Source organism: Lagopus muta, chromosome 1 (genome assembly GCF_023343835.1).
Source record: "Lagopus muta isolate bLagMut1 chromosome 1, bLagMut1 primary, whole genome shotgun sequence".
Classification (NCBI taxonomy): Eukaryota; Metazoa; Chordata; class Aves; order Galliformes; family Phasianidae; genus Lagopus; species Lagopus muta.
In genome coordinates this window covers 110083757-110099030 of record NC_064433.1, presented here as the reverse complement: position 1 = coordinate 110099030, position 15274 = coordinate 110083757, and the positions used below count along the sequence as shown (strand labels likewise).

The window sequence follows — 15274 nt, the reverse complement described above, 5'->3', positions numbered from 1 at the left end:
CTTGTGCCTCCTGTGCCACCTACTCTCTGATGTGTGCTTTGTCTGGTCTTGATGCAGCTAATTATGTCTTTCTGTCATGATGTTATTAGTGAATCTGGAAAGAGTGTTTGGGGCAGGAGCTTATTTTCTGTTATGTGAGCATATAGTGCACAACTCAGTTACAGAATGGGACTGAAATGCTTACTCTCGACATTCATAAGCTTACAGTTAGACTGCAGTTATGTACTGAAGTTTGTACTGATTGGTGGAAGGGAATTGTATTTTTATGTTTTGAAAAGCTTAGTCTGGTGGGGTGGGTCATTAGAAATTTCTGTTCAGCTGAGCTGTGTATAAATATCTATACTTTAATGTGTTGATAATCTGAGGATGATGAGTATCCTTCTGTTTTCTTTTCTGTACTGGGCATCTAAATGAATCTGCAGTTGGTGTTGCAGGTGGTTCCAGCAGTGAGAGGCACAGCATAAGCACAGTTCACCACATAGGTGCACTTGAAGCGTAGTTTTGAGGAACAATATTGATCAGCACTCAGGAAGACTGGCAAAACATCTGAAAGGTCTGAGTGTTTTGGTAGTGAGCTTGACGGGGGGGAAAAAAAAACTGCTAAACCAAAAGAAAAAGATACTTGCTTTACACTTCAGTGTTTTGTTGAGGAAAATAAATCAGTGAATTTATCCCTGCTCCACATAGAGAGGTGTATCAGCTACCATTGATGATTAGCATGCTAATTTAGCATGTTTATTTCTACTGACAAGCAGAATTTTGTAAATGCAATCCAAAAGTATTTAAGGCTATAGTAATGAAGAAAGAGTGGAGACCACTAGGCTGCAGGATGTAATCAAAAGAGATGGAAGATGACTGGGTGTATCCTCAGCTGAGTATTTAAGAAGAGGAAGCTCTGCATGCCCTGTCATTTAATCCATTTTGTACTTATTTTGCTTAAGCCTGTATACTTTTGTTAAGTTATGGAAATGAGTGAGTAGGACAGGCATTGAAGGATGATATAATGTTGGTACGTAATTTGTCTGTGGTACTTGCAGGAAATAAATCTATGCATAAAGAACATATTATTCTTGCTGTCTTAATCTGCTCAGTGCTGGTAGTTTTTCAAAGCAGAGGTTGTCTTCTTTTGTTATTTGGAAAATGCACGCTGTGTAGAAACTGTTCTCAAATCTTAAGATTTGTTGAAAAATTGAAGTCTTGGTGTTACTGCAGTGAATCATTATTTAAAACAGTGCAGTTCTGATGGCGCCTATTGTAACGTTCTTAGAACATAAGGCCTGTTTGCATTGTAGTCTGATGTTGCTCTATGCCTGTTAGCCAAAGGGCAAGTTGCATCAACAAGTATTTTTAGTCAGAAAAAGAGATGAAGGAATGGTGAATTGAGACGTTCATTGCTAAGTAGCGCTCGTATTCTACAAGACAATGCAATGCTTGTGCTGTTACTCAGCATAGTCTCAGTCTTCTTAGGTGAGTAACATATAAGCCTTTTTTAACTTGCTTTTGTTTCTCCAGTTAGTGAATGAAAGGAGCTGTGAAAATGCTTTCTCTTTGTATGTCCCTCCACGCCAGTTCTTTAAAAATTAGGGTACATCAGGGAGAATGGCAAATGAGCTACAAGATTAAATTTGTAAATCTTATAGCAGCGTTGTCCAGGAAGAAATTTCCAAAATTTAAAATGATTCCTATGGTTGTAGTTTTTCCTTACAATGCTGCTTGATTTACATTTGTATGATTAATAATAAATATAATTTTTAGTTGACATCTCATAAAATTATTATCGTAAGGAATGCGTTACCCACAACAGGGCACTTACTGTGGCAGTGTTACTTTTATTAAGCCATTTGTCATTTTAATGTTGTGTTCTGACTCTTAAGATTTTCTGTCTTACTCAAAAAAACAAACAGCAAAACAAATTCAATACTGTTTTTTTCTTTCTTACAGCATTATCTGCATACCAGAGGTACTACAGTTTACAATCTGACTACTGGAAGGTCTGTATATGCAGCTTCTAAAATTTATTTATTTTGCTTAAATATATTGCTGTAATGATCGAATTTCTAAAATAGATAAATTTCAGTATGTTTGGAGTATCTACCTGCTGTTTCTTTGTGGTGTATCAATTGAGCCTAAATGGATGTATTCACCTGTTTGTGCAATTTATCATAAATCTAAGTGGAAATATCTTTACACTGTTTATTGAAAGGAGAGATGGGGTAATTAGCCACCGTGTAGATTTTTTTGTTGCCTGTTGCTTCAGGTTTTTAATGTAAACATCTATTTGAATGCATGTGAGTACTGAGAAAACCATGACCACTTGAAGGCTGCTGCATAGGTGTTGGATTTGTACTTGGAAAAATGTTCTCAGGTTGCTTTTTATTTTCATAAATATCCCCCTCAGTATCTCAAGAGAGTGTCCTTGCATGAAATGGGAAAAAGTTCTGTTTGTAGAGATGTGATATCTGAAAGTTAACATGAAGATATCAGGACCTTAATTGAATAATATTTTAGATTTCTTTAGTGATACTGTGGAAGAAAATAGGTAGCATTGTTGTGTTGTCCTGTGAAATAATGTGAAGCTCATAATTCAGTCACAAGTGCAGGAAAACACATAGCACACTGCTTTGTGGTCTTTACAAATGTTTTCCTTAAGTGTTCTTAAGTACGTGTTTCAAAATGGGGAGAGAGGGTTCACTCTGGAGAAGATATACCAGCCTTCAGTAAACAACATTTTGTTTGTTCTTTATGTTTTTATAAGTCCTGTCAGTACGTTATGAAAAGTCTTGTGCTGTCCTCTCCCGTTTGGGAGGATGGGAAGTGGAAGGCAGTGGAAATAAAGCATAGAAGAATGAATCACACAGAATCACAGAATGGCCAGTGTTGGAGGGGACCTGAAGGATCATGAATCTCCAACTCCCCTGCCATGCCGTGCCACCAACCTCCCCATTTAATACTAGACCAGGCTGCCCAAGGCCTAGTATTGAGCTGAATATATAGGGCCTAGCAATGAGCTGAAATAAATGCATTTTCCATGCACATGGAATAGGTGTACAATGGGACGGTCCTAGGGAAATTGTGCAGTTGGTTTTGTCATACCCCTTAGTCCAGTACAAGTTGAACAAAGTCCGTTTTTGGACCAGAGCATTTTGGACTTGAGGAAGTTGTTTTTCAGAGATAAATGTTGCATTTAAAAAATGCAACAAAATTAGCATTCATCTGTTCCTCTTGTATGCGCTTGGAGAGTAAAAGATTGTTGTAAATGAGTGTGTTGGAATCAATTAAATATCTATTGTAATTATTTCTATTATTTGTACTCCTCTCACGTTAAACATTTCACAGTAAGTTATTTCTAATGGTTTTTTTTACTCTACTGAAGGAAATGATGATTAGGAAATTTTCTCAACATTTTCAGAGTGCACAGGGTGGTGTGTAAGTGATGATATATTTTCAGAGACATAGACTGGTTCGGTGTGGCTCATAATGTTTGCAAGTAAAAGAACTGCAGTTTTGCAGTTCTCTTTCACAGGCATGGATGGCTGTAAAATGTGTAATCTCTGCTTGACTTGTTGAAACCAATTTCTGTTTATTCACTGTGGTAATATTCTAAGGTACCAGTTTCTCGTTGGACCATGCTGAGTTACTTGATGTCATTAAGCTTCCTTATATAAGAGATATTTAGTGTTTTTTTGGTCACTGGGTTATTTTTTTTGGTGAGGGGTTTCATAATTAGTTTTGAAATTTTCTTGACTTTTATCTGCATGAAAAAGAGCTTGAAAAAGTCCAAAGGCATTTTTCAACTGAAGCCTCCTACTGATGAAACTGATTAAAAATTGGACTAACCGGATTGCTTTCTTAATGGATGGTGAAGCTAGTCTGGGTTGGGGCACAGTGTTTCCCCTCCCTGCATCCCTATGCTTCCCTGCATTGAGCACATTTCTTTGTTTCTTGTTGTCCTTCAGATCTTGTATCTACATGAACACTGAGTTTGCAATATATTTTTGGTCACCTAATAATACGCTGTTCTTATAAACTTAATAATTAACAGCAATTTGCAAATGCATAAGAATAAACAGTAAAAACCTCCAATTGCATTTCCTTGGTTTACAACATTTATTTTTTTAATAAGATTCTGTATTAAAAAATTTGAATTCTTTTGGGGATCAATTAAGCTGTTGGAAATTCTAATGGTGAAGGAGGAGAGAAGGGTGTGAAGAAAGGGTGGTATTTGTGAGCAGTGATGAGAGCTGTGTGAACGTACTGAGAAACTGATGGAGATTGCTGAATCACATGAGGGTTGTTACATAATTCAGGTTTGAAAACAGGCAGGAGCAGACTTATAAACTTGTGCAGCATATCGGAAATGATTTAGTGTTGCTCTGCAAATTGATGTGGTTCAAATTAGTGTCCTTTTTTGCTTAATAAATAGAACACTTCTAGATGGATTGTGAGAGGCTTTGTGCTTGTTTTGTGTGTACTTTGGCCTCCTCGCTTAGTGTTTTTAGTCTGTGCTGCTTTGGGTTTTCACTGTTGCATCATGTTGGTTACGATTGTTCTGTCAATGGATTATCATCAAAGTGCATTCATTCTGTGATTTATCTGTTTATTTTATTTTATTTTTAAATAGAATTTTTAATGGTCACAATTTTTTTTACCAGATCTTACTTCTGTCTTTTAAAAATTTGATGCCTGGGTTGTTTTGTTGCTAATATGGGAGGCGATTTTCTTGATTCTGTGAAACAAAGAAGAAGAAAATAACTTGTGTTTAGAATTTATTTTCATGTTATAGGTGCAGAAGTGAAAGGTGAAAGAATGGGAGGAGGCTGTATTTTGCTGTTTACCAGAAGAATGTTCATTCTTGCTGGTGAAACACTACCTGCTTCCTAAGAAATATTATCTGTATGGGTAGTTGTGATAGAGCTGCACTGCATTATGTCACATACTCCTGAACGGGCTACTTTTATCAGTAATCTCTTTGGGCACCCACATTTCAGTGCAGAATGTCCTGCAGAATTTGAGTTACTGCAGTTTTTGTTCGTCACAGGCACTGTGCTGTCTTAACTCCATTAAAAAATATTTGACTTGAAACCTGGCAAAGTAAATATCTCAACTCGGATAAAAGCTGAGAAAACTTAATAGAGCTCTTCAGTTCAAGTACTTTTTTCCAGTGTTTCTTCTTATGTTTGTGCTAAAATAAATCTGCCTTCTGTGCAGTGTACTTCATTCGTATTTCTTTTTAAAACTCCTGTGTCAGAAATTTTGGGGGAGGTGAGGAGGACTGCGGAGGATGAACAGATAGGAAGGGCAGCTCAGGAGAGGGAGACAACAACTAGAAATCCAATTTGTAGATTCTGATGCTGCTGAGAAAATAGATGTCAAGTGTTAAGTGTCTGCCATGGTTATCAGTTTTGACATATTCTAAGGAGGGAAGGACTAGAACAGCAAGGAGTAAGATGCATTTTATTTTATCTAAACATGGTGGGAGATATCTGGCACCTGGAAAAAGCTATTCTAATCGTCTTGTGTGGCTGTATTATAATACAGCTGATCGCAATGATCTCGTCCATATAGCATCTGGGTTCTATTAGGGCTGTCTTAACCAATTTCAGTACATGAAAGGGTGAATGTGTAAGTGTAAAATACGTGTATCTCTTGAATTGACATGGTTCCTTGAGGCAGAGGGAAGCTTCCCCTCCCTGTTTCTCTTCTCCCCCATGTGGGGCTGGGAAAGGTTTCAGTGCTTGCTGAAGCGATTCTGGCGAACTGTTTGCTGAAGAGTCTGGTTGTTCACTACTTTCATGAGATCCTCTCTGCTTTGATATAGCACTGTCACTATAGCCCCCATTTTGGTTTGATAATCCTGTTTGAAGTACATTTATGTGATTTTTTGCAGGTAGGTATTTGTTCACATATTGTTATAGTTGTGTACCTGTTGGTGTTGCAACACAGATTTTGAATGAATAAAAGTTTATGGTGCAGGTACATACTAGGTTGAGCTGCATAGGTAGCTGCAGGCAGACATAGATAGCGGGCAGGTAACCTTCCTGACAATAGGTCTTACCTGCAGGAAGCTTCTATGTGCTAGTTCTCTGCAGTGCTCCCATCAGCCATCTGTTATGTACATCTTCATAGGTGGGGAATAGGTATGTATACCTTTCTAGACGGTATTTTAGTCATATCCAAAGTATTGAGGATGAATTGTAAAAATATGAGGACAGCACTGCTGTTGTACACGCAGTGTACGTGATTGTGAGTGTGTGAATAGAAAGTGGCCATCAGGTACTCTCTGCCTGTGCTTTACTGGGCGTTAGAACTCCTGTCTAAATTCATGTTTTTACCTCAGGCCTTCTCCGTGTCTGTTGATTTTTGGCATCATGTTTGCAAATAACAGAATTTCCTTGCACGTTTTTCAGCTTGAGGAGAGTCTAAAGCCATGCAGATGTTCAAAAACAAAAATGACAAAACAAAAAAAGATAACAAAACCAACTTAAATTCTGTTGAGAAGCCCCAGGAAAGTGGGACTGAGTAACTGTGTGTGTGTGCTTGTCATGGACGAAGAATCATAGAATCTCAGAATTATTCATGTTGGAAAAGACCTTTAAGATCTTCATGTCCAACCACAATGTAATCATAATACCCCAACTCTGACATCAGTCTTCACTGAGTTGTTGTCTTATAAAAGAAAGCAATTTTACGATGTTCTTTGATATGTAGCCCTGCAGTGTAATGTAGTACCAGTTAATTGTTTGCAGTGCTGTTTTATAGTTAAACCTTTGTAAAATTGTTACAAATGGTATTTTGTAGCTTCATGGTTGAAACAGTTAGTAGTAAGACTTCTTTTCCATAAAGAGCAAAAAGTAAGACTAAATATGTTTATTTTTGAATTTGACCTGGCGCTCATTTTAAATATACTCGTACAACGTTTTTTTTCCCTTCTGATTGGCAAAATGTGATGGCTTTTTTTCCTGTTTTCTCAATGCTATAAAATAGGAAAACAATGGAAAATGATGCTTTAATTTTGGATGCTTTGCTGTCCCTTTTTTTGCAGACTCGTAAGTCCATTTTCCCCCTTTTTCCCCCTTTTTCAGAAGTTGGACAAAAAGCAATTACTAGACACACTGATAACAACAAATAAGAGAACATTTTGCACCTCAGAGGGTCTGTTATAAAACAGAGCAATTTTCCATTTCATTGACTCACAACTGTTTTATTTTCTGCTGTAACCTCAAAATATCTAGTAGAGGTTTTAGACATAATTCATCAAAACTTCAATTATTTTTTTAATAGGCTATAAATGCTTAGTTTAATTGAAACAGTACCATGGTACAGGACCAGTAAGAATTACTGAAGCAGACATTCCTGAAACAAAAGTTGGGAAAGGTAGTAGGATTATGATATCTGGACACTGAATGTTCATTCAAGCCCTTAGTTTTTTTTAAAGTGAATTTGAATACATACATATATATTTTTTTAATGGAATTTTTAATGGAGTGAGTATTCTGTGTGAGGAGATGCACTTGAAAAATTTCCCCACAGGAGTCTTCCGAGGTCAGAACTTCAAAATGATGTGCAAGGCTTTTAATCTAAATGATCACTAGCTTAGAAAAGATACCTTTATCTAGATAATTCTTAAAGAATGATACATCTTAAGATTGCAGCTTTGGTTTTGTTGTTGCTTTTATTTGCTTGTTTGATTTTAATTTCTCTGTGTCTGTCTGAAATTCTGCTCCTCTGCCAGCAGGAACTCTGAATTCTTAGATAGTCCCATGGCACTGTTGTTAATGCGGACAAATAATGCAGCATGTCCAATTTTGTGTAAAGTAAAATTGTACATGATTCTAATAATTAACTCTCGTGTTAAAAGATTTATCTAACAAAAATGACAGGCACTCGTGTTCCCTCTGCTTGAAAGGAATGGAGTAGGTGTAAAGTCTGAAAAAGAATGAGACAGTCAATTTAACTAATAAATTTTGACATGTTGCTTTCGACCTCCGGGTAAATCTGATAAATTGCCCCTCTACCTGTATTGAGGAATCCATCCGTGAGCATGTTTTAACCACTTACCTATATCACAAGAAGTGTTAGACTTTGCATGGAGTGTACATGTTGCTATGCTTTTGAAATATTTTGTTATTTGCGCTTAATAAGAATTTTTGCAGTACCATTCATCAGTTTTAATTGCTGTATTGATGAGAAAATTAAAGAAAAATCCAGGAAATCTGTAATTTACCATTAACACTCTGAGTACAAGGGGAATGGATGTGCTCTGCTGAGAAACTTTGCTTGAGTTAGGAGGGGGAGAAGACGAGACAGCATCTCAGAGGAGCCCCTCCTCCATCTGGGCATTATATCAGTTTCCAAATAATGCAGCATTTTTTAACGGTGATGCTTCACCCTGGAATTTCCCAGGGATGCTGTTGTCCCCCTGTGTGTATGATCTCTATAGATGTTCAAATGTTCTGGATGGAAATGACATAAGTATCATCAGGGTTGATGGAAAAGTGCCTTCAGTAAAGCCTTTCATGCGTGTTGAGTTTTCCTATTGCAGAACTTTCCTTTGTGCATTAAAAACCTGTCATCCTTCATCTCCTGATAGAATAATAGCATGCTTCCTTTCTCCAGTCTATGATGAGAATGTAGAATGCTAAAACATGAGACATAGTGAAGTGTGTCACTGAAGAAACTCATCAGTTTAGATTGCTGGGAAAGAGGCACGTTTAGTTGAGTAGAACAGCTCTGATTTGAATGGAGGACACATCTTCAGTAGGCGAGAAAGTTATTTGACTGCTAACTATATTGACAATGACTGTGATGCTTGCCATTTCAGAAGTATTGCGTTCTTTGCAGAACCATAAAAATAGTACCATTTTTCATACATCCATGTGATTGCTCTTAAGTTGCATAAAAAAGGTAAAAACAACTGCACTTTTTCTAGTTTGTAGATTCCTGCTGAAACATTCGTTGATGGCATTTCTTTTCTTTGGAAATAACTATTTTTAAATTCTTTCTTTAAGAGAAAAAATATATATATTTCCTTAGATTTAGAAATAAATTGGTTGTTTTTTGTTTTTTGTTTTTTTTTTCAATTTTGGCATTTTTAAATTTGCTCTCTTCTGAACTGAAATTTCAGTTCTAATTTTTGTAATCCTTTTTCAAGCATATATCTAATGAAAGTGTTCAACTGCTGCATTTGGTACAGCATTACCTTGGTAATATTTCAACTCCTTGTTTTCTTCCTTTTCAGAGAGATACAGACCTCAAAGTCTCTCTCGTGTGGGGACAGGGGAGGAGTGACTGAAGTGCAAGTGGATGTAGTGCATATAGATGGAAAAAGTTATGAGTGGGAGGGTTTGGAGATGCAGAACTTGGGTTCTCTTAAAGAATCTATGACTATCTGATGTGATACTAGTAAGTCCCTCACTTGAAGTAAAGGCAAATCACATTAAGTGTTCTTTACAGTTGTTTGATTGTACCATACTGTCTGTGAAGCAACCTCAGAAGGATAGATGTTTAGTGAAGAAATGGGAATCAGTTCTTGCATTGGCTCAGCAAGAATTAGTCTCTTGTTCTGCTCACCTTCTTGGAATGTACCGTTGATCAGTGTTGAAACCACTGAGTCTTCGTGTTCTTTGTGCTGTTCCTTGAAGGGAAGTCTAGATGTTGTAAGCACTGTGGAGTTTGAAAAATGCTAATAGAAAGCAAACAAAACTTTGGAGTTCAGATTGCTTCAAGCAGAAGTATTTCTGAATGTATGTTGAGAACAAGCTACTTAGAGAATTTGATCATCTGTTCTTAGGTAACTTGAAAAGTTGCACTAAGTGGATAGCGACTTGCTGGCATTCAGAAGAATTTGGAAAAAATACTAACCTATTGCCCATATCCACTTTTCTGGGCTACTGTGTAATGTCAGTTGATTTTGTAGAAGTGATTTGTCCTGCTGTGTCATTTTTTAAACTCATTCACTGCAGGAATGGGATTGATGAATCAGTGTGACCTGGGTTGAAGGGACCTCAAGGATCATCAAGTTCCAACCCCCCTGCCACATGCAGGGCCACCAACCTCCATATCTAGTACTAGACCAGGCTGCCTGGAGCCCCATCCAACCTGGCCTTGAACACCCCCAGGGATGAGAGATCTGACATCCCAGATATGGTAGAAACAGTAGGCAGTTCAGAGCTTCCACCTTGTTTTTTCTTCCTAGCCTGGTATTTATTCTGCTAGGCTGGAAGGTTTCTTGATTAAATTTTATCTGATAATACCAGACAAAAGAAATGTTCCTGGTTTCCTTCCTCATTCAGTCTTCTTTGCTTAGCTTAACTGCTAGTGTTCTTTCTTTCTGTGTAGGCCTATCATATAAGGAATTATTCTAGCTGCTTCTTTCTGAATTCTCAGGCTCAACAGAAAGACAACAATATCATCATTATTAGATATCATAGCTACATAGATGCTGTGTAATGTGTGTTTGTTTGTGAGTTATGTGATTGTTGTTTTGACTGGAGGATTTTAATATATGTATACTTTTTCTTCTCCCCTCCCTGACAGTGAAATTGGGATCCATTTCTTTTATTTATAGTTTGGGCTCTGGTTCTTGGGATCAGACAAAGATCTGTTCCCAACTTTGTGAACTCTTAATGAAACAAAGAAAGCTGGAAGAATTATCCCAGTCCTGGTAAGCATGGTAGAAGGGGGATAAATCAAGCAGCATCTGATAAATGTTTAAAAGAAAATGTGTGTGTTGGGAGAGGGTGTTCAGTCATCTATGCCATTGACTTGATTATTATTTTTGGAATGAGGAACATAAACATTGTCATTCACTATTACTATTTTCATTATAACTAAAGGATGGAGATCTATAATGGTTGCAGAGCAAGAGGGATCTCTTTAAACAGAACTGGTCTGATGGTGGTGTTTTATATTCTGTTGTCAACTGATCTGCAGGAAACTTGGCTTATTGCAGCTTCTGGAAGTTTTCATTTCACTGATTTTGTTGAAAGTTGCATCAGTTTTGCAGAATGCTGCAGACTTTCAATGTTCTAATGATCTCAAAGAGCAAGTTGACAAATTCAGGGAAGAAAAATCCATTAAGAGCAATTAAATACTAAGACATTTTATTTGGCTTTGGAGTCTTCTGCACCGCAAATCACTGGAGGTTGGGAAATGTATTCTTGGGAGGGGAAGACTTAAAATAATAGTTGAAAATAAGTGAAGTTACTCTGAGCAGCAACTTTTTAAAAGTTCATATTACTATAAGATATATATATATATATTTTTTTTTTTTTTTTTTTTTTTTGAAAGCTTTCCATCACTCCCTATCTACACAAGAGTTTGAGTTACGTTTCCATTTGGTGACGTACTATTTCCATTTTGGAAAACAAGGATGATTTTCTGATGAAATATAATCATTGAACGCTGTCTAGAAGCAAATTACTCTGTGGAGCTGTATAAGGATGTCAGCACACTTTATCCTGTTCTGTCTCTGAAATCCATAAAAATATAATAACATAAGTGAAATCATCCATTCCGTTCATAATGGAGCATTATAACTGTCTCAGTTTTGTTTCTGATCTCAGAATTTAAGCAAACAGAGCCCTCTGTCTGAAATTTATAATAAAATTTGGAAGAAAAGCTCATCTGGAAGGCACTTTGTCTTTGCTATTCTCAGGCAGTATGTCTTTCAGTGGGATGTCAGCCTTTTTCTTTCCAAAATTTTATCCTTCATAGAATCATAGAATGATTTGGGTTGGAAGAGACCTTTAAGATCTACCAGTTCTAACTTCCCTGCTGCAGACAGGGACACCTCCCAGTAGACCTTACTCATAATCCCATCTGGCCTGGCCTTGAATGCTTCCAGGGAAGGAGCATCCACAACCTCACTGGCAACATGTTCTGGTGTCTCACCACCCTCGCAGTAAAGAATTTCTTGCTAATATCTAGTCTAAATCTACTGCCTTCCAGTTGAAAACCATTTCTCCTTATCCTGCTGCTGTGTGCCCTTATAAAAAGTTTCTCCCCAGCTTTCCTGCAGGCCCCCTTCAGGTACTGGAAGGCTGCTACAAGGATCCACAAGAGCTTCTCTTGCCCAGGCTGAATAGCCCCATTCTTGTGCATGGATGTTAAAAACTTTCCTTTATCATGTTGTCTGCACCACTTTCATAGAAAGAGAGCATTCAGATACTCCTTGCAGGAGAGTACTTCTGAGCTAGGCTTAGAGGAAGAGGAGTCTGCAGCAAACGGGTAATTAATGTCATTTCTGAGCTCAAGACAAATCTGGATACATGATGCTACAGGAAGACAAGTAGTTTTGAATTGAGAATGAATATCACAAGCTGCTTTGGAGAAATAAAAGCATCTAAAGAAACACAATTGATATTTTAGATTTTTTTTAATGCTAATATTGAGCGCTTTTATTAATTCTGGTGTTTGACATAGTCATGCAAATTTAAATTCATGTGGTATCTTTCTATGTTCACTGTTAACTAACCTCTTTAAACATTGATTTTATCTTTTCTTTGGGTTCTAGTTCTTATCTTTTCAGCCTTCCCTCTCTTCTCCCCCCCCATTCTCGCAGCATGTACACACAAACTAAGAGATGTTGTGTGTGTGTGTCTTAAGATATTCTTGTCTCCAGTTCAGAGTGCAGGTACCAGGAATGACTTTGCTTTGTTCTTTGGCTGCAACGTAGTGAATCACTGAGGTATTGGAGCATTGTCTTGCTCCTTGTCGTGGTAACTCATCTGTTCTGGCTGTTGAAAGAAAGTAGTTGACAGTTTTCCAATTATTTGGAAGAAAGTGATCTTCCATGTTGACAGAGGATTACTTTGTGGTAAGTGGAACAAAGATTCCTGTCTCTATGCTGTGTCAGTCAAATGTGAGATGAGCAGCAATTTGCTGGACTGAGTTGCTGAGCTACTCTAAAACCAGAAGCGTAGTTCTACTCGTGAGTCACTTTGTTGGACATTGCATTTAGAAAGGATGATTGGCCATATACAAGAATTACAACATGGAACTCTGAATGAAACTGAGTTCCACAAAATACTCATTGACTCGTAAGTTTGAGTATTATGTATATATAGTATATATAACTAAGTTGTATTAAATTATTGGTGTAGTAACTCCCACTTCATTTCAGCAAAAATAAATAAAGCAGACTTTTTGCTTTATTCCGTCCCAGCAGGATTCTCTATTTGAAGGGGTTTAGGTGGACAAGGGAGACTGAAGCAGTTTGCTAGGGTGGAATGATCTTTGTTTTACTGAGCGCGTTTTCTGAATTAACATGCTGAAGACTTTTCAGTCTTGTTCTGTTTGAGCAATCAAGAAAGGAGTAAACCACCTCTCTCACTGAACACTTCTATTAAACCAAATAACAAAATCTCTTTTGCTGCACATGGAGATACATGTGCAACATTGCACTGTGCTCTCCAGGCCAAATTCACAGTAAAGCTTTTTTCTCCATTTTCAAACATGTAGCCATAGCATAAAGATCAAATTAGATCACCACAGTAACATCTTATCTATCAACACAAGTTCCAAAAAATGCAACTGTTCTGTATACCATCTTTGTGAACATACTCATGTTTAGACCGAAGAATTACCATCTTAGACTGAATCTAGAAATGTCTAGCTGCTGTGTCTGTATAAAGATACTTTCACCTGTCGCAGACTTGATCAGCCACCAGCAGCTGAGACCTAGTAATTAATTCAAATTTTGTGTTTTATAAATACAAAAATAGACAAAGAAGTTGTGCTTACATGTGTTCATCTGCACTGACACATAGAAGAAGAAACTAAAGAGTCAGAGCAGCCTGTGATCAATGTTGAGACCTTGCAGCTTGAAAATGTAAAGGAATAGTTTTGTCATAGTTTTGTACTGTTGCTGATTTATAAACAGTCCCTGTGTAGCACTGCTTCTCACATCTTTGCCAGTGCTACCATTTCTAGAGTGCTATAGTCAGTGGCTGCCAGAATTGATCCGAGTTATTAATATCCAGATAATTATTTTTAACTGGATCTGTTTCCCTGTCAAGTTCAGTGTGTAGCTCTGTCTGAACAACTGCAAATGTGCAAGGAGAAAAATGAAATGCAACTGAAGCATGTAGCTCTTTCAGCCTATACTAGTACAACGAAAATGTCTATCAAACTTACATTGAATTTTTGGAAAAAGAGAGTGAAATCTTACCTACACAGTCACAGAGAAGTGAAATGTCAGAGAAATCAAATTCTGTTGATCAGTACAAGATGAATGAAAAACAAGAAATTGAAGGTGGCCTGTCAGCCTTTCCCATGCAGGTCTGTAACCTTTGATATATGTAGGCAAATATGTAGTTTCTTCATGACTGTAACTGGCAGGGCCAAATGTTCTTGAAGTAGTATTGTGATGTTTATTAAAAGCTCAGCAGTATTTGAACAGAACTTAGGAGTATATCCTACCATACTCTGAAATAAATCTATAAATAAAAAGCATAACAGGAGCAACAGTGTCCCCATGCAGTTGGTTAGCAGAAGTCTGAAGGAAGAATATGGAAAAAGGTTAAGATGAGCGCATGTATAAGACTACTCTTTACTTTCCATTTGCATGCTACCACCAGGAATCCAAGTCTTTGGCATATTAAAGTTGCTTCCAGCAGGACTCCAAGGGCCACTTCCCCTGCTGCTCAAGTCCTCGTGGAACTTGCAGTCTGGGCCGCATAGATCACATGGCTATACAGAAAAGATGTGTGGGCATGGGGGCCACTGCTTTTTAGAAAACCTTAACAGGAATGCAAGATTTTGCAGCTTAGGTTACGTTCTGTAATCACAGGGTCTGTCAGCCACCTGCTCAAATGCAAAAGAGCCATTCTTTTATGATACAAGTATGTGAATTTGTTTGTTTCTATACTGAAAAAAAAGCTGAAGCTTTCACACTATTGTCCCTAATAGTTGATCCTGACGCTACTCAGTATATAGCAACAATTCCCTGGAGACCACATACCATTCTCCAAATATATGCCACAAAATATGCCACTCAGGCTCTTATGCATAAATAACTATAGGCTTTTGGGAGCTGACAGGCTCACTGAATTTGGAGTTGTTGTAGGAGTTGAAAAGCACCTCTAGAGATCATCTACTCTATGCCCCTTGCTAAGGCAGGTTCCCTACAGTAGGTTACACAGGAAAGTGTCCAGACAGGTTTTGAGTATCGTCAGAGAAGGACGCTCCACAGCCTCTCTGGGCAGCCTGTTCCAGTGCTCTGTTACCCTGAAAATAAAGTTAATTTTCATGGTTTAACTATGTATCAACATGT

General features: G+C 37.5%; 1 protein-coding gene across 10 annotated transcripts in view; it reads left to right on the top strand.

The window, feature by feature from the left end:
* The window catches only part of KDM6A (lysine demethylase 6A), a 148872-nt gene that overhangs the window by 44100 nt on the left and 89498 nt on the right, over nucleotides 1–15274 (top strand). For all 10 annotated transcript variants that reach the window (XM_048955736.1, XM_048955747.1, XM_048955699.1 and 7 more), the window contains exon 4: nucleotides 1942–1991. In XM_048955736.1, coding sequence (XP_048811693.1) covers nucleotides 1942–1991 — 50 coding nt within the window. The remainder of the gene's footprint in view (nucleotides 1–1941; nucleotides 1992–15274) is intronic.